Below are 21,044 nucleotides of genomic sequence, written 5' to 3'. Positions count from 1 at the left end.
CAAATATATTAAAACACAGATGTAGATTTTTAGAATATAGAGACACAAAGAAAGGACACTCACAATTTGTTATTTTACGTTTCGACAGCACGGCTGTCGTCTTCAGGATGGCGTTCTCGGGGAAGAGCGGAGAGGATGTGCGGGGGAGAGGTGGGGGAAGGAGAGGTAAAGGGACCAATAGGAAATGAACAAGGGGGTGGGGGGGACATGTAGGCAGCCAATTGATGCACTGAATTGAAGCCCACTGAATGCATCAATTGGCTGCCTACATATCCCCCCCACCCCCTTGTTCATTTCCTATTGGTTTCTTTACCTCTCCTTCCCCCACCTCTCCCCCGCACATCCTCTCCGCTCTTCCCCGAGAACGCCATTCTGAAGACGACAGCCGTGCTGTCGAAACGTAAAATAACAAATTGTGAGTGTCCTTTCTTTGTGTCTCTATATTCTAAAAATCTACGTCTGTGTTTTTATATATTTATATATATATATACATATATATATATATATATATATATATATATATATATATATATATATATATATATATTTAACAAAAACATCATACAAATGAACGTAGAAGAAAATTTGAGGTTACAGAGGCTCTAGTTTTTAATGAACTGCCTACGAATTCAAGAATATTACCGTCTTTAAAGGCTGTGAAAGGAGAATGAAAGACTAGCTATTGTGACAAGGAATTAGAAGAAATTTGACAGAGAATATATGTAGGTTTATAATTGCAGCATTTTAAATGTAAGCTATCTTTTTTGTTTATGCGGCACCTGCTGTCAAGCCAGAACAGGACCAGAATGATCACTCCATTTATAAAATACATTGCATACTACTATTGTATATAATGAATATCATACTCCTGTAGTATTTTTTGTCTCTAATTGTATATTTCATTGAAATGTATCTGCTGTCGATCATATGTGACGAAGATTATCCCACTATTATATATGATTAAGATTTTTCTACAGATTTATTTTTAACATACAACGCGTTTCAGCTCATCGATACATCTTCAGGTACAAGTGTTGTACCTGAAGATGTTTCGATGAGCAGAAACGCGTTGTGCGTTACAAATAAATCTGTGTAAAAGTGCAAGGTTTTTTTATTCATAATGACGAACTTCCACTACACCTCGCCTGAATCTGTTGAATGATTAAGATTGCATGTCAGGTTATTTTGTAATGGCATTGATATGTAGTTATCTAATGCGAAAAAAGTTAGAAAACATCATTTGAAAAAGGAGTTTGGACAAGGTTATACAATTTTTGGAGTAACAATATCCACACTATTCAAGGTAAACCCATAAAATGAGTGGGCGTGTATACTTAATATCAGCCATGAAACATGTGTTATTGCTTTCCAATTTGGAAGTAAGGGCCATGGCCTTACTTCCAAATCTACAGACCCAATCTACCCCGCTCATGAGCAAGGACTTGGGTTTGAATCCCAGCAAACACTAATAATTTTATCAATGAGAAGTATATTCGCATTTTCCCATGTGGCCACGTCAACCGAAGTAGCGATTCCGGGTCGGATATCTACTTTGGACGAAAACAAATATTGCGTGGGAAATGGTCGTTTCTATCCACCCTCCTTAGATTCTCCTGGCCCTTAGGGAGGGAAAAGTGGCCATAATCAGAGGTCATCGATCCTAGAATTGGTCTGGCGTTGACTCATCACTCAATTCCCTCGCCAGACCACCTATTCATTCCTTGATTGATGCGGATCCGGAGAGCTCTGGCTCATTTCCACTCTTTAATTCAATTGAGTCATAACTTTTCTGTGGATTTTGCACAGTATTATTCACTTAATATACTTCGGGTAAATTATTTGATTGAATTATGATTTTTGAACCACGTAAAATTAATATTTAGAAAATTAATTGAATCTCTTGGGCATATCCTCTTTTTCTGTTCTGTAACTTTAACAGAATATGCTTCACTGACGACTTCCACGCACATTAGTTAGTGTGTATCAAACGTAAGACTTTTCTAAAATATGCACCCGCTATTTTCCACGAAAAAATATTTGTATTAAAACTGCGAAGTATTATTTTAGTAAATATATTTGAATCCTACACAGGCTAACCCAAACTCCTTTAAATGTATACATCTGCGTTCTTTGTATGGCAAACATATTTCCATCATACTATGAAATAAATCTCATAGGAAATGTAAATATTAAGTCAAATAGAGGTTAATGCTATTTTCATGATTTAAAACATTCCACTTCTCCGTAGCCTCCAAAACGCGCTTACCCAAATGCCTCAGTGACTAAATAGTGGAACCCGTAAAAAATACCTTCTTCGTCAAAGTTCAATTAAACTTTAATTTACGACGGCAAAGTGAAAAGCTATCGGCCTGACACAGACACGCGTTCAAATCAGCGAAACTTAATGACTCCTGCCTGGTTTCACGTGTCATTAGCTCGTAAGAAGATAAGTTTCAACTTGTTCTCTCAAATACACCTGCATTGTTGCAGTAGACGTCTTTCGTGTTTTTTGTTAAATGGAAAAACCTGAATTTTGTGCGGTCATAAAATTCATAGTTTTGGATGGCTTAACTCCTAAGGAAATTCATCCGAAGTTGATAAAGGATACGAAGACACTGTTCCTTCAATATTAAACGTTAAAAAGTGGGGAGCTGAATTTAAACGTGGTCGCGCATCCCTAGAAGATGATCCACGTGAAGGACGGCCGAAAATTTCAATCATATCGGAAACCATCGGAAAGGTTCACGATATCGTATTGGACGAAAGACGAGTGAAGGTGAGTGAGATAGCTAAAGCCGTAGGGATATCGGAAGAAAGGGTGCGAAACATTTTGCGCAAAGAATTAGGAATACGAAAGATCTGCGCAAGGTGGGTGCCGCATTTGCTGAATGCCGATCAAAAGCAAATGCGAAAACGATTTTCGCAGTAATGTTAGAACCGATTTACGAAGGAACCGACTGATTTTGTGCGGCGATTTGTCAGCATAGTTGAGACATGGGTCCACCACTACACGCCAGAAACGAAATAGCAGTCTAAGCAGTGGATGGAAGCCGGTTTTTCAGCACCAAAGAAAGCGAAGTCGATTGCATCTACCGGATCAAGATCATAGCCAATGTACTTTGGGTTGAGAAAGGGATCCTGTCAATTGATTACTTTGAAAAAGGCAGAACAATTGCAGACTTTGTTTTTCTATCTACGACTTTATTCTTCTTCACCAGCGGGATGCCGAAATTCGCAAGAAGATGCCTTATTTAAGGAAGGAAGAAATCATCATTCATTAGGACAACCTGCGGTCATCTGTTCACAAAGGTGCGTCGGTGATGGAAAAACTACGAGATTTGGGGTACTAATTGCTCGGCAATCCCCCCTATTCTCCTAATTTAGCACCCTCAGACTTTCATCTGTTCCCTTGCTTGAAGAAAGTTGTCTCTGGGAAGCATTTTGTGTCCAACGAAGTAGTTGAGATAGTAGATGATAGAGTAGATGGATATTTTCACAGCCTTCCAGACTCTCACTACCGAGAAGGTATACTGATGTTGGAAAAACGCTGGACCGTGTGTTGAAGTCAAGGGGGATTATGTAGAAAAACAAAATAATTTTTTAACTGAAAATTGCAGTCTTCCATTATCAGGTCGAGGACCTTAGCTCTTACCCATGTACATCGTCATTTGCAAAGTCCTTGTAAAAATACACCCTGACGACATACTACATTTCGATCGCAAGTTATCTCACTACACCTGTAGCACCTACCTGCCCATTTTTTATTTTGAAATCCAAATCAATGTTCCCTTAAATGACCATCTTCCTTCCTTTTCCCTGTTTTGATGATGCTTGCTGCTTTGTTTTGCATGCATGCCGAAATATGCTAGCCAAAAGTTCTAGTTCTGATTGCTGCACATTTACACATTTTAGTGACGGTATAAAATAATGATCTAAAGAATTATGAGCGATCACCGGCAAAACAATAGATAGATAGTTCAGGAAACGGAATTCATTTCAATGTCCTGACTATGGTCAATGTTCAGTAGTAGAACTTATTAACATATTCGTCACTTAAATTATTTGAACTTCAATTCTTCGACGATTTTAGGTATCGCTTTTACTTCATATTTAGCATTTATAAATTTGAATGCTTTAAGAAAAATTGGAAGTGTCACAAAAATGTATGCTATTTTAAGTACTAAATAATTAAACGCATTTCATCAATAGAAAGTGCAGCTAATATGCGGAGGAACCACGTTTCAACATCACAATGCACTAAACATATTTGATTTATCTCCCTGGGGCAGCGTTTGAAATAGTATGTGAAAATTTGTCTACACTTCACATGAATCATGATCAAGGTGAATTTAATATGCATATTTATTTGGCGGTAAATAAAATAATTCATAATTTGTTAACTCAACAATACATTTATATATATACATGAATACTCCCATAAAACCTTTTCTGATAATTTCTAAGTTAGCAGAGATTAAAAATCATAGTCCGCGTACTAAAAGCAGGATTGAAATTTTGCCATCTGAATCAATCCACTCTCATCTTCGAGGCCATTCATTGTTCGGTGATTCCACAAATAAAACATGATTCCAGAATCAAATGATAGTGACGATAAACTAAATGGCAGAAATAATTCCAACAAAATGAAAATAGACACTCGGTTAACCATTCCTTATTAAATTTCAAACAACGAGTTACTACTAATTGGTGTGGACCAATCAAGAGTCAGTTTAATTTAAAATAGTACTTTGAATTAGTAGTAGTAGTATTTAGGGGAGGCGACCGACAGCTGAGGTCATTTGCACCATAGGGGATGGACAGGAAAGGATGAAGGGTGGAGAGAAACCCGGCGTCGGCATTATCCTACTCTGTAACGAAAGGCGCCAAGGGGCAATGCAGTTAAACGTCCCATCCGACGAACGGCGTACTCGCTCAAAGTGCCCTCCACAAAGCACCTCAAGTAGGGATCGAGATACCTCTGAAAAGTATTAAAAACCACCGGTATTTGAACCCGGGCCCTTTGGGTGGGAAGCCAGTACAATAGCCACCACATCTCATTCCCCCCTTTGAATTAGTCGTTCTTTTTTTTTAAATAAATTTGTCTTCACTTTAGATATCGTTAACACAAATAAATGACACAGCTGTAGAACTGATTTGATTTTGATCTTCGGATTCGAAGATATACAATTTTTCAGTTACATATGAAAGGGCATGAATGGCCTTTTTGTATTAAATATCCTACTACCTTTTATTCATTAGAAGACATCTCAAAAATAATTTTACGAAATTATAGCCTAAAAAAAATTGCAAATTTAGTGATAGATGTTGAACATTTTATATTACTCGTTAAATTAGAGATCAATTTTTCAGTCAAGAGTCCATTAATTTTTCTGTTAATTCTTACGTTCATGACGCAACGCATAATGCATAGGATTCAGGCGACACCTAAAGTTTTAGGATAAACATTTTCTAGCCGAAAAAATTCAATTTTTCAAAGTCAACAAATTCCTATTGAAGTGAATTGTTACAGGATTGCAGGATTTAATTGATATAATAAATATAAAATAAACATATTTTCATTTTAACTTAATTATAATTTTGATGAAAATTTTCAACATTACCCAGGATGGCAAGACTGGAAATATTCCAAGGCTCCATCCCCGTGATGTTCTCCTTACCTAAACAAAATGAAGAGGTAATATTTTAATACATATAAAATTAAATCGCTTATGCATTTAATGAGCAATGATTGGAATCGTTTCGTTTCATTTTTTTATCATTCGCATGTCACAGGTCATGAAGATTGACGCTGACCATTTTTAGGTCAAATTGTGTTTCATTGAAGAATTTAAATCCCCTTCCGTAATCTTTTAATGGTTTTTTGAGTATCGTCACCCACGTGTTTTAATGAGATCTAAATAGGGATAATCTTCCCTATTTAGAACTCAATAGGGCTTATGGCTATCTCGGTTGTTTGCTGAATCAGACTTATGTTGTATTTGAATCAGACATTAACTCTACATTGGCTACCCTGAAACCTTGGCTTCATTTTTTTACGTTTGGTCTACATAACTTAAGCATATATTTTTCGTATGTGTTTTCCAGTAGCGTATCCAAAATATTATAGCGGCAAGGCTGGGAATCGCTGGCAGAGCGAAGGTTAAACTGGACGGATTAAATCTCTTGCATTAATTTGAAGGGCGTCTCTTTCGCAGTGATTTTGAAGTGTACATATTATTGCCCCCATCGCACTACGGTAGGAGAGATCATGTCAATTAAATTCCAGAGGTCAGGTGTAGAACAGATAGATTTAAGATGCCATATTTCCACGAGCGATAAGGGATCAGCATAACATTGTTCGACCGCGATAGGGTTATGTTCGGGTAAAATTATTCCGGTGTGTATTCATCCCCTACCATACACCCTAGTGGTGGCTAGCAGGGTATAAATAAATAGATAAGTAGTGTTTTTAAAGTGACACTATCTCTCAATGGCTGTCCCAGTGTGGTCAGACGCCTTTATAGCCGCCTCACTGTCCGACCGCGCTAGGAGTAATATTCGGGTCCAAATTAGTATGTTATGTATTCACCCCCTGCCACACATACTAGCGGTGGATTGAAGGGTAGTAAAATATCTAAAATAAACATAAGCGTCCTTCGAGTTCTGCAAATTGGAACTCGATATAATGACGGTGCTAACTCATCGCTTGAGCTGGGCCCTTACATACAACATCGCAAATTGTACAGCAGCGGAATATTTTGTGTTGGAGGGGATGGCGATAGTGCCCCAAACAGATCAGCATCGCGCACTTTAAGCCAGAATTCATAACCTCTCTTGGCCTACTACTCGTCTGTGCAATGTCCTTGTATACTCAACTTCCCGTTATCGCCGGAGTAATTCTCCCAGACGGATGGTCTTCGGTTTACTTGGTAAATTGTTATTATAACAGGGACTGAAGTCCAGAAATTGTGCAAACGATGCTGTTGGCGCAATAAAAAGAGCGTATTCTGTTTCAACGAAATTCTTCCATGACCACAAGGACCGCAGTCAAGACAATAAAAGGAATTCTTGAGCTATCTATCAATTACTGTGCCAGTAACTGCTAATAATTCTTCTTCCAAGAGGCTATGGATTTTCAATCGGACAAAATTGGCATTTATATGTATATTTTTGATTTATTTACGCCTTAAAAATTTTTTATCATCAGAAAGTCGGACTCCGACTTAGAATTTCATATTCGGTGTCCATATCTCCCTTCTTTGAGCAGAGATCCATTCAGGTGATCTTTTCGACCTTCTGATTTCTTTCATTAATCTGATTACTCATTCGCAGCAACTACAATAGTCTTTGTATTTAACTTAGTTTCTCAGTTAGTTCAGGAGCGCAAGCCTAAAATATCTTTGCGTGCTTCATATCCTTGGTTTTTGTGACCATTTTTCAAATTATACATAATTTAGTGCATTTCTAAACCAAAATAACACTTAACACATGTTTTCTTTTGTCTTACTTTCTGCGTGGTTCTAACTTGGCATTGATCAATACATAGATTTCAGAATCAGACTTCAATACAGAATCTCATCATTTATTTCGTTGGGATTAGCAATTCTTTCGGCTACAATTGCACTTGGGCCCGTAGTATTTTACTACATACTATTTTTACGATTAGGCTTCTTTTAAACACCTGTTAATAGTGCTGAGTTCCCAGAAGGCATTTTCTGCTACATTTCATTACTTTTTTCTCGTGTTTACTTTCAAAGAAAATTCATCGTTTAATTTCGCAGTGTACAGAAACAATGGAATCCTTATTAGTAGTGTTAAGGTAACGGTTATTGGATTCTGATATAACGAAGTATGTTGTAAAAATATTTGCCATTTCATTTGTGCTGAATTGCACCTTCTTCAAACGGGGGTAGGTAGTGCGTCAAATCACTTCGTAAATAATTTGGTGTTGAAAGAGTTCCTCAGAAACGTTCTGCCCATATATATATATATATATATATATATATATATATATATATATATATATATATCTGTACAATAATTATACGAGATCGTACATATGACACTAACAAAGGTTTCTCACAATTCAAAATATGCGTCAAAAAATTTAATGAAATGAAGAGTCTTATTTTATTTCAAATACTTTTCCCTCCAAAATTTGAAAGCATACACAAGTAGGCTCCATAAGGAAGGTTAAAGAGATGATTGACTTTCTTTTTTGCAGAAAAGTAAAGAAACAAGGGGAGAATGGAAAGGTATATGTGACTGTGTGTGTGTATGTGGTGGAGGGGAAGGGGGTTAGGGTGAGCCATTCAGGGGTGGTTGGTAGAGGGGGACGAGAAGAGGGAAAGCAAAGAGAGAGTGGGGGCCGGGAGTGAGGATATCGGGATATCGACTGACCGTGTCATTTGAAATTCAAATCCCGGCCCTGCAATTTGTTTCGCCCTAAACATAGACCGGGAGCGAGCGGGCGCTATTATGACAGGGGCGCCCTCCCCCTTCCAACAACCCCCTCCAGAGGCGCCCCCGCCGCGGTCGATCAATTAACCAGAGCGGGAGGGTCAATTACCAACCTCGGCCCCACGGGACCGCCGTCGCCCACAATAACTCGCGCCCGGAGACGAGAGGCGGATCGCTTCATTCACACACACCCCCCGCGCCCCCTAATGGGAAAGAGAAACCCCTCCGTGCCGATTCACTCACCGAACACTCAGGGAGGTACCGTGCGGTTTTATTTTCTCGTTTGCCGGCCCGCAAAAAATTACCATAGCTTAGTACCTACACTACATGCAGTTTGCTGTAACTTTTTACGACGGAAAAATATGTACTCCTTTTCGTCACATTCCGCAAATCCGCATGCAGAAAAAAATTATTTTTTATTCACTCTGTGGTATTAAAGTATTATTTTGGTAGTCTTTGATTGAATTTTTACTACCACAGTTATCAATAAAAGATACTTGGGGAGTTTTCAAACAAAAATATGATGTGGAACGCGGTTTCAACGCACATTATTATTTTTGAGACAGTAAAAATGTTCAAATCAAACGTGAAAACGAAGAAATCACTTTGAAACAATGATCGAGAATATAATTCGCGTGGAAAATTATCAAGGATATTTTATTTATAATTATATATTTATTTATATAATGCTAATAACTTAAACCTTTCCTTGTTGGAGTAAAGAGAGACAAACACAGTAATCAACCCAAAGGTCGGTGGCAGGTAATGATAAGAGTTCGCCCAGTACTAACCCTGACGGCGTGTGAAATTGACTTGTCAGGGTAGGGGTGCCAGTTCCTTTCCCTGAGCCGGTTATGATTTCCCAGAAAAGATCTGGCACCCGAAAAATCATATAGCTGGGATGAAGATGCATGTGCCTAGAGAGGCTTGCCCGGGGAAATAATTTTTATCTACATACACAAACATCGCACAGCTTGGGTGGAGCTTCAGATGCTCAGAGAGACTTGCCCATAGGAAAATAGGAGAAGAAAATAGTAAGTTCTAAGCACCATCACCAGTATTTCAACCCTATTATGTCTATTTCAGCCCTCAATTCTTTTCAATTCAGAGGGTTCATTCCCTAGCATCCTCATTGCTTCTCTGTTTGACAGCCTTCTCAATTACTCCGTTGGACTTGTTTTTCGACCTTCCCCACGTGACCATCCCTTCAATTATTCCTTTATATTGCTTCTAACCTATCTTTACGAATGTATGCCATCCTTTTCCTTCTTTTCGTTTGGCCATTCAATCTTCAGCATTCTCCTTCAACACCCTATTTCAAAGATTTCTATTATTCACTGGTTCACTTTACCATTGTTCCATGTATCTGATCCATAGAGTGCCATGCTCCATACGAACGTTTTCCGGAATTTCTTCCTCGATTACAGGGTTTTTAAACATACTAATTGCCTCTTTTTCATGAATGCATTCTTAGCTTGAGGCATTACTCTGTTGATATCAGGGTACCTTTAATCCTAAGCTGCTGCCCACCTGAAGCTGAAGCAGGTACCTGAATGATTCCAATCACTCTACTTTTTTATCCTCGAAGTGCGATTTCTGCCTTCAGCTTCCCTCTTTCACAATAAAGGAGATTAGTTTTCTTCAAATTCTTTATTTCTTGAAGGGTTTTTCTTTATAGGAGGTGACTAAGAGGAACTCTAGTGATGGCTTTTAAGACAAAATTTCACCCTTGTGGAAATTCCAAAGAAACCACGGCAGATGCCGGAACAGTAACTTTTAACGGAGTCATCCGCTAATGTGCATTTCAATGCAACTATTTCAGAGTGTAAAAATCATTCGTCTTGACCAGAATTCGAACCCGGACCCCTCAATATCCAATCAAGTGCTTTAGATAGCTTAATTGGCTAAAGCACTCGATCGTACACTGAGATATCCGGGTTCGTATCCCGGTCAAGGGGAATGATTTTTACACTCTGAAAATATTGCATATCCAATGGAACTTAAAATGAATAGCCTCATGAGAGAATGAGAGAATATGTCCCTCGGCCATTGAACTCTATTAATTTTTTAATATAAAAATGCAAAGTACTAAGGTCTTTTAATTTTGTCAGCAGTAAAATTTATATAAAGGCTGAACCGCAGTCCCCTTTCCAATCACGAGATAAACCAGCCAAACACGAAACTAGTCGTCGTGGAAATAATTCTCACGGTATCGGGACGTTGAACACACCAGAGCAAAGCATAGAGTAGGCGTATGGGACCAAGAGAGGTTTATGAAACCTGAAGGGAACCGCGTGGATTCGGATGTGACGAGGAAGATAGCGGCCGCATAGTGCGATGTAAATTCGGTGCTCACTCATAAGTGAGTGAGTTGAGGCGTTCCGTGACTCGGCGAGTACGGATCGGGAGGCGGAATGGCCAAACATATTTGCAAAACCTTTGGGGTGAACCACGTTGCATCGCGGACCCATTGTCCATTCTCAGGTCAGATGAAAGGCGCATCCGTATGCTCCGGGTGACGTGGAAACACAACTATAATGTTAATGATCCAAACTGCACGCGGGTCATTTGAGCGTGTGATATGAACATGCCCACAAATGCCCACTACTGTCAGTTATTCGCGTGAATTCGTTCACGTGAAGACATGACGTTCGGCAGATGTGAATCAAGAATTAAACGCTTGCGATGCGCAAAACTAATTTAGCTCTTCAATAACGTCTGAGTTTCATTCGGAATTCGTTCACGCAGAATATTTATATTTTTCGTGGATAACGACCTCCTTGAAATTCCAAAATTGGGATTACCCATCGATAGATACGAAGCTTCATTGCAGGACAAGTTATTCAGACAGAAATGGAGCGATACGGAACAGTAGGTATAAAATGGCGCCGTATTTATAACAGTAGAATCTTTTCAATCAAATGCTTAGGATTACTAGCTTCCAATTGGATAGTTAGGAAAACATGATAAGTCATGGTCAGTAGAGGAATTTCAAATTAACTAGTAGGCCTCAAACAAGACTTGGTCTATCTATGAAATTGACTAACCTCTGTTTTTCGAAATTTCTGATTTTAGATTTTTATCCACAGGTTTCTATATAAGCCCAAAGTTTCATCCATACATCCCATCTATATAATGCACATTTGAGCTATAAAATTATGGGGTTCCAAAAAAGCTATAGAACCCCGAGATAAGTCAGAATAATAATATTATTATAATCCGAAGACCATTAATTAGTCCCTGGATACGGTACAATGGAAGGTGTGTTTTTGCACAAATATATGATGAAATTATGAAATAGTGCTGTCTTTAAAGTTTTATAAAATCATTATTATCAATATTTCAGTCTAAACGAATCACTTTCTTTTTTATGGCTACACAAAAGTAGATTAACAACCAAAGTAGTAAGTTTACATGGTTTGTATTCAAAATATAATTTCTTTTGCATCATCAAATGTTCCCTGCATTTATAATAATATTTCTGCCACAATTTTAGTTTATGAGAACTGTTTCTTAGAATCAATTGCCAGCAGAATGATTAGCAAGGATTTTCTCGCGATTATATAGTATGTTTTGGCCCGGCGACATTTTACCCCCTATTTTACGAGGCATATTGAATATTTTTAGTGTTCTTTCATGTTCATCGGTCATTAAGAGCAGAGTTGAATAAATCATGGTCAAAATTAGTTTGATTACTTCTCTACACTGCAGATAATTAATGGTCGTCTGATCCTAAGTTAATAATAGTCTCGTAATTAGATGTATTACTTTCCAATAACTAACAACCGGATCAAATGTTAATTTGGCGTGTCCCAAGCATTTCTCTGCATTTATTTTATTCCAGATGCGAACGCTTCTTATTCTTGTGAACTTGTATATTTTGGCCACTTGAGAAATAGTTTTCACAGTAAATGATTTCATTGATAACTTCTAATCAGTAAATGTACATAAATACTCACGTACATGCTACACACTCAAATGTACATATCTGCGAATCGTGTTGAATAATGCAACGCCTGGGTTCCTCAATATTCTTCACGTCCGTAGAGTATGACTTTAAACAAATGATCTGGACTTCCCATCAATTTTAAGAATTTCACCTAAGTCATAGCCTTAATCATCAAAATCCTTCGATTCAGCCAAGAATTAATTGGCGTAAAAACCAACTTGACGGCCAAACGACCAGATTTGAAAGCCGAGGAAACAAATGGATTTGAATGTTTCGGTCTTCCATTTGGTTGGGGTGGATATGTTGGCCAAGGTTTTAAATTTTTGGACTTTAGAGTTGAAAAGGTTCATCGATTTGAAATTTGTATCTTGATTAATCGTCACCGTATAAACTCCTGCTTATAGGTAATGTCATGCGATTCAAATAATTGAGATGAACTTCGTGAGGAAGTAAGTTACTAGAACCTCTTCTTGATTATTGGCGAATGTTTCGATCATTTCAATGGAATATTTTACAAGCACGGTTTCCAGAGGATTTCACAACATTTTCCAAATCAATAAATTTCATTCCCTTTGTAAAATGTAATTAGGAGATCAGTATATACCCTTACAGAGGAAGTTATTTAAAAAATTGAAAAATTGACTTTTATCTTTATGACACAATTATTTATTGCCAAACCAGTCTCTAAATGAAAAGTTAAAAGTTCAAGTTTTAAAAGTAATCGATGTCGCTAAATTTGTTGCACTAATTCTGCCAGTGTACTCGTCCGCTTTCATGATATACACGTCCCAAGTTTCGATTTTGTTATTAATATCAAATCTCGTGAATGAGGAACATAATGGTTCCAGTAAAATTGAACGCAATGACATCATCGTTTAGGATTCTCTCTCTTACATCATCAACGCTCTCCCTAGATTTTCCCACAAACCTTATTCTTTGTATGCATGAAATTATAAATTAAATGCATACGACGATGGGCTCCATGGAAGAAGGGACTATTCGGTCTCGAATTCACCCAAATAAAGACCTTTATCTATCTATCTTTATTTTTCATGTCATTCGAAGGGTTTACGATCGATATTTAGGAGTAAAACACGCGCTTCAGTTGATATTACTTCCAGAAATACCGGAAACATTTGCGTCATCTTCCTTCTAAGGTCATCCAGGATGCGGTGCGTTTTGCCTCATGTTTAAATTCTCCCGCTTTCACTCCACAATGCGCCAACAATCGTTTGTGAAATTTCCGTAAAAAGAGACGGCTCGGTTATTGTTGGAGAATCCGGCGACACTTTTTTGTGTTACGAATTAAGGGCCCGAAAAACAGAATCGCCCAACTTTGCTTTTGTCTCTCCCTGGGTAACAATGGAGGGCGACCCATACGCTCCCTACCCCTTTTGTCTACCCCCCCCCCATCTCTCCCGCCCCCGCCTTCCACCCTACTACCGCTTACCTCTCCCCGCCCCACTGGTTTCCTGGGTTTTTACTGCGCGCCCCCGCGAACAAATGGTCGGCGCCGCCCGCCGTGGAAAAATTCGCCAGTCATCCATCGAGCGGGGATGTAAATATAAAATTTCCGAGAAGAACCGAAACAGAAGAGAATCAGACTGCGAACAAAGAGCGCGCGCCGGAAGCCCTGGGCCTCTGGTTTGAAGGAAAAAGAAATCCTTTTTCAAACCACTTTTTTTTTCATCCACCCACCAACGCCGCAGATTGATTGGTCCCGCTGTGAAACCACACACACACACACATTCTGTGCTGCCATCTGTGGATAGCTGGCGGCGTCAATGACTGCACCCCCTATCTTTTAGTTTACGGCCGTCTGGTTTATAAATTCGCTCCATTATGGACGGGGACGTACGCTGGGAAATAAAACGAGATTTTCTCCAACAAAGAGGAGGACTGCAGCAGCAGACATGTTGCCTCAACCTAAGTGTGCCCAATCAAATTGTTCTGCCCTTCAATCATTGTACCTCCACCAGGAGAGGAATTTTAACGAAAGTCTACAATGAGATCCAGTCTCATTATTATCCCCAATGGAGTAGTCGTCAGGGGATAAAATAACTTATTCTAACAGGAGAAACTGTATGAGAGAAAGGTTTACTCCGCAGGCAAAATATTTGACTCCAATAGATGTTTTCCAAATAGGACTGCCTCTGGGTGAATATTGCTCAATTTAGCATGTCAGTTTAATACATTTTGAAAGCCCTAGGAGATAGCATTTCCGACATTCTTTATTCTGCGTTAGTTGAAAGTAATGAAAGTAGTTTAAAAATATCATTTGCCATTCTAATTCATTCACTTAAAATCTGAACGTTTGTCTTAGTTTGTGCCAGACAATTTTGTCATAAGAGTTACAAAATCAACTAAGTATTTTTCAGTCTAATTTCCTATCAAAAGGTAATAACAATTTTCTTGCTGGAACAAAGATTAAATTATATTAAAAGAACGGTGCTGATATTTTTCCCGAACAAGTAAGGAGTAAATAAAATATCCAAAGTTATTGGACACAAATTACCAATTAAAATGGAATCATTATTAGTATTTGATTATAATGATTAAAAGTAAATATTCCATTAATTTAAATAATAATTAAACAACAATGAAAATGCAATACCCTTTTAGGCTGAAAACTAATGCACACATGCGTGCAGGCCACAAACAAAATGACCTTAGGAAGCACTCTTGGTGGCATGTGGAAGTAACATTCCCCCCAACACTCATGTGCAGGTTTGAGGTCGTATGTTATCGAATGCATTGTTTGATGCAATAATTCAACCGAACAATAAATTGTTGCGTTGTAAAGGTGAATGAAGCCTACGGTTATTTTCCCCGGTGTGTTTCCCAATAGTGTGCGCCTGTGCTCTCAATTGAATTGATTCTTGTGTTTAGGCTCAACTATGGCATTCCTAATTATAAGGCAGTCCGACAAAGTTGATAATTACTGCATACGGCCATCACACAAAGACCTGCTTACGAAATCGCTCATGAATGCGCGTGACTTTGAGCGGCTGCAACAGACTAACACTCGTCGCTTGCACCGTATGTTTATGTACTCAAGCTCCTTGGAAACGCGAAGACACACACACGGTGGCCAAACGCTGAAACTGCAGTTTCGTGCCGTAGTGCTATTCCGTTTTTACTCCTTTTCCGTTTAATTTTCGGTGTAATTCCGAGGAACGGCTAATATCAAGGGCAGAACGGAAAGGCTTAGGCGTGCGGCGGAAAAAAATATCCCTTCCTGCTGCACTTCCCAGTCCTCTCTCACGCGAATCGAGCTGGGTCAGCGAGGCTTTAAGTTAAGCGTTGACGACCAAGCAGTAAAAGACGTAGAGGCCAATTATCTATCTTGCCGCAACGGTCATTGTGCTTAAATACCGCCTATTTCGGAAGGCTGCATGCTACAAGAAAGCCTCCTCTCCCCCACAGAATGCAATTTGATTAAAAAAATTGGAAACTCTTTGTTTTAGGTGAGTTTACGGGAGCATTGTTACCGTTATTTTTTTAAATTCTAAGGCTCGCTGCCTTGACACTGCCATTAAGACGTAATATATATTACTGCAAATGCATAGAGGTTTAGCATTAACTATTTTTAAAGAAGAAGAAACTAGAAACTAAAGCTCAGTTTTAATTTCATTCAATGCCCAAGAGGAATGAATTCTAATGTATTCTTAATCATTAATGTCTTCATCTGAAAGAAAGAGAAATCAGATAACATGAAATTAAACTTTAAATTTTTCTTTGGAATCTGATTTTCTGATACATTTCATGTACAATAAATATATTATAAATTAAGTGGAATTGCACTGAGATGACATATTTTAGCTTCAACATAAAAATTGTAGGTTGTTTAATATATGCGAAAATATTAAACAACCTATATTTTTTTTGTTCCATTCCATTCCATCTGCATACAATGAACATATTTTGCAATATTAATCAGAACTTCACATATTTACCTGTAAAACTATTCAAGCCCTTTCCTAATAGGGCAATCACTTTTAAGAAAATATGTAAACAGTTCATACAATAATTTGATTGATGTACAGCGTAAAATTGAATGTAATAGCTTAGTTTTGATATTTTTCTTGTTGATTTGGGAAACTGATGTTAATTAGACGGGGATTTTATTTATTTTATTAGAGATTAGTGTTTGGAAGTTTCATTTAAGTTTATTTACTTCTGACTGAATTTTTATTATCTTTTATGATATTGATTGGATTTGAGATGTCATGTTATTTTTCCAAGGCAAGTTTGACTGTAAAACTTGGGAATTATATGCCACCTGACATTATCTATCTGCACATGTGAGTTATAATAATTATAATATTTTACTTAATTTTTTAGGGAACTGCGGTGCGAATGTAAGGAAAAAAATGAACGCATAAATACAAAATCTTTGATTTCTAATGATAATTAATATTGCTAGCTTTTGGATGAATTAAAATCTTGTGTCTCCAAGCCTTCGATGGCAATGCTATTCAACTTTTCAACGAATATCAATTCACGTCTTTGGACATTGTATAAAATCTTGAGAATATACAAGTTATGTGTCCGCATTAATGATGATTCCTTTCCACGAGAGATTCTTTAACTCTAATGAAAATAAAATGATTTAGCTTTTGCCAGAAAACATGGGACTCGTTTCAAAAACTATTTACAGTAATGAAAAATATAGATTTTGTCTGTCGTTTTAGAGCTTACATATGATATTTTATCTACCATTATTTTTTTTATAATTTCTTTAAAGGAAATTCTGCAGTGTTTCATTCTTATTTATAAAGCCTTAAAAAACTACAATTTTAATATCTGAATTAAAATTCATTCAAAACACTTTTTCCCGTGAGAACAATTGGTTAACTACCTAGGTGAAGAAACAAATAACGATTACTTAATAAAAATGCATAATTAGCACTCATAGTGTTTTTGCGCCGATGTTTTCATAATAAAACACAGTTCAAAATCGGTAAAACGCGATTCGATTTGACAATTAGTCAACAAAGCTTTCAATCATACCGCACAAAAATCACAAGCATCACAAAAACAAAAAATATCCTTCCATTGAGTTAAAGTCTTCGTAAAATTCTCCTTTCTTACAGATCAATTTGAAACTCTTCTTAGGACTCTTTGAACGAACTCATCTTGCTTAAACGACTTGTAAGATCCTGAAAATGCAAAGCAGGTTCCACTGCCGAGTAGAGTGACATTCAGGTATTCAGGGTTCGTCCGGAAAATAAGTGCACTGAGCTCAGGAAAAAAAATTTATTACACTTTTACATATCTTAAGCTAATATTCCTCAAAATAGGACTCTTGTGAGTCGATACACTTGTTCCAGCGGCGTTCCCATTCCTGGAACGCTCCCGCGAAGGCATCATCGGGAACCTCTCGAAGACTCGTCGTCACGGCCTCTTCTCTGCCCTCCACGAACATCTTGTGCCACCGAAAGATCATGTTTCTGGACATGGCTGACTCCCCGTAAGCCTGGTTAATCATACCGACAGTTTCAGTTGACGATTTCCCAAGCTTTACCGCAAATTTGATGGAATAACGCTGCTCCAAAAACTTCGGCATCGCGTTCCGTGACGTGGGTCGAGCGTGGAGGTTCGCGTTAACAGAACTCCTCACTACACCACAGCTCAGAGCCGAATGCCTTTTTCAGTGGCTTGCCAACATACCCCCTCCAATCGCACCCCGTCAGAGCGGTGCTGGGCGCGCCTGGAGCGGCGGGAAAAAATCAGTACACTTATTTTCCGGACGAACCTGTAGTAAACTACAAACTTACTTACTTACAAACCATAATGGAGGAATCGTATTTACTTCGCACTTGTCACCCTTTGTGCAATCTTTATATCGTGGTCGAGTTGAAGCAACGAAAGGCTGAATGCGACACTACACCGCGGGGGGGGGGGGAAATAAACGAGAAAAAAAGAGGAGAGAGAGAGAAAAAATAAAAATTGGCCCAAAGTCGCCGCCGCTCGCGAAGTAACAATCGAAGGGGCGTTCCTTTTATTGCGCAATCTGTTCCGCAGATGCTCCTCCCCCCTTCCCCCCCCCCCCCCCCGGCACCCCCTCCGCCTCCTCCTATCTTGGCCTCCCATCCATTGCCACCGGCCGGTTTGTGAGGCACTTTGCCCGCACCTCGGTCGTTTCATAAAGAGTGAATGGATGACCATCCGTCAAAAACACGACCCAGCAGCCCAGTCAGCGCTAACAAAAGTACGCCTATGTCCTTTCAGCATCACGCTTGCCCCAAGTAATGCACCGTTCCAAACTTGGAGATGGAAACGTTTAGTGTATGTTTTAACATCACATTTTCTCCTGCAAGGTTTTAATGAAAATTAAAAAGTATCGGTAAAAATATTTTCCTGACGCGTGCTGAATTCAGACCGTTGTGCATGATTTCAGAGCCCATAGACATTGATAAGATGAGAGTGCACACCATTATCATTGAAAATTTGGCGATGTGAAAGATCTGCGCTAAACTCGTCTCCCGAAGGTCTTTGGAGGACCAAGAGAAAAGACAAGTGTGTCTGCTTGCGAAGACAAAACGGCCTCATTAGGGAAATTTAGAAGGTTCAACGCCAGGGAGCCTGTTTCATTAAAAAACTCTTGCGATAAAAGGAAGGAAGAGACAGCTGTATGTTGCATGTCCATGTGGTAATCTAATTTCGCTTTCTTATTTTTCAAAGTCTAGCTTGGATATATTTTTACTACATTCTAAGCTGCAATTATTTGTTATTTGACGGTTTATATATTTGAATCAGTGTAAGTTGAATGGGCAAACGCTACTGTGGGTATATAGTTGCATGGATGTATTTCTTTTGTATGTGGTTTTGTTCTTTTTTGTGGGTGTTGACCTAACACCACCCACAACACGCCCTCGGCGGCTTGCAGGGGTATTAAGTAAATGTACATGTAGATGACATTCTGCAACTGCATTGCGACGATTCCCCAACCCCCATACCGTCCCAACTGGACACATGCGGACTATTTCATATTGTCAAAAGTGAAATCCTCCCTCACAGGACACCACCATGGGGGTCTAAAGTGCCGTTAAAGAAGCTTCCACGCGTACCCTTTAGGACCTTTCGGATTTCGCCAACTAGAGAGCCTTTGAGTCGGGGAAAAGTTACTGGTACAAGTGTATTGAGGCTCAGGGAATGTACCTTGAAGAATTTTGAGGCATTGTTGCAATAACTGAAATAAGCTACCCCGCGAAAATTTTCCCGATACTTTTTATACAACCCATTTACTTTGTCGTTAGAAATCCACAAAGTACACTAGGATTTTCCACGAAGTATTAAGTTGAAACAATTTCGAAGTGGAAATGATTTCCGTATGAAGTATCGCACAGTGTTGCCGAGGAGTCGACATGGTACGGAGGCAGTATATAGGGTGCTTCCCAAGTCATAACGGTAGCAGTTATTATAGAAGAAATAGTGAAGGGGAAGGAAGAAACAAAATAAGGTCAACAGAATGAATATAATGGACCAAAATACGAAATAAGTACATAGATCCGGCAACAACTATGAGATCAAGGTGGAAAGCGTACAATGATATTTAGGGTCATTTAAAATTTGCTAGAGCAAGAATTAGGATGAGCAGGGAGATACTGCAAGATGTGGTATTGATATTTAATTTATAATCTGGGAAGAGAAAGGTAGAGATTACTTGGACATCCTGGTCCAATTCCAACGTTAAAAACACTCACCGTAAAAGGATGTTACGGAATAAGAGATGTGTTCCCCTTTAAGGAGACCAATTAGTTTTTATTAGCGATCCAAATATTATGTATCCGTTAGTTTAAATTTATATTTTCTTCCCGGTTTATCCAGTTTGTTCGATAAAGCTTATAATAGCTCAAGATAGAAAATTACATTAAGTTTCGCATTCCAGCCGCAAGTCTTTCTCTGCATTAGCAATCGAACCATCTGGAAAAAATGTACGGCAGAGAATGTATTTGACGTGGCAAACAGGATATGAAACTTGAACCATCTTCACCATCGTCACGATGGCGAAGGTGATTCAAGTTTATTCCTACAGATTCTCTCTCAGAATAGGAGAAATTTGCACAAATTTAAGTCCGAGTTATTGAGAAAACTAGACTTAGCTCAAAAATGTAATATATTAGTGTAAGGAATTTCAAATACATGCCATAAATTAAATAAATGATTTTTTCAGATGTCCATGTACAGTCAATATCTTCTATTTTTATGATAGGACACAATTTTTAACTGTAACTAATTCAGAAAAGTACTAACTGGATTTGATATTTAAATTTATGATTTACTTTTACAAATCGTAGTCACAGTTTTCATATTAAGTATGTAAGTATTTTTCCATTGATTCATCACAGACACTAATATTTTTTAAAGAATAAATACAGAAAATTAACACATTTAGTTACATAGCTTTTGGTGATCCATTTTAAATATGAAGATCATCTACCTAACGAGGAAACTTTAGCTTTCCTATAATAATTGCTTTAAGGGAATTCAAGATGACTCTAAAGTATTATATTCACACCATTGGTCGTAAAAAAATTAGGTCAACATAGAAATTATTACATAATAATTCAAATCTGTCAAGAGCTACTTCATTTAATCATGATTTATTTCGTGGAAACTATAACGGAAC

The 21,044-nt window shown here is 38.2% G+C and overlaps 1 protein-coding gene across 1 annotated transcript in view; it reads right to left on the bottom strand.

Moving 5' to 3' along the window:
* Nucleotides 1-5,668, bottom strand: part of LOC139695476 (uncharacterized) — a 252,978-nt gene extending 247,310 nt beyond the window's left edge. Inside the window, exon 1 of the mRNA XM_071594262.1 lies at nt 5,622-5,668. Within this exon, the coding sequence (XP_071450363.1) occupies nt 5,622-5,658 (37 nt within the window). The 5' untranslated portion in view covers nt 5,659-5,668. The remainder of the gene's footprint in view (nt 1-5,621) is intronic.
* Between the last annotated feature and the right edge of the window lie 15,376 nt (nt 5,669-21,044).

Source organism: Hetaerina americana, unplaced genomic scaffold, assembly GCF_022747635.1.
Source record: "Hetaerina americana unplaced genomic scaffold, ioHetAmer1.1.p SCAF_6, whole genome shotgun sequence".
NCBI classification, from domain to species: Eukaryota; Metazoa; Arthropoda; class Insecta; order Odonata; family Calopterygidae; genus Hetaerina; species Hetaerina americana.
This window is presented reverse-complemented; position numbering and strand designations above follow the sequence as displayed.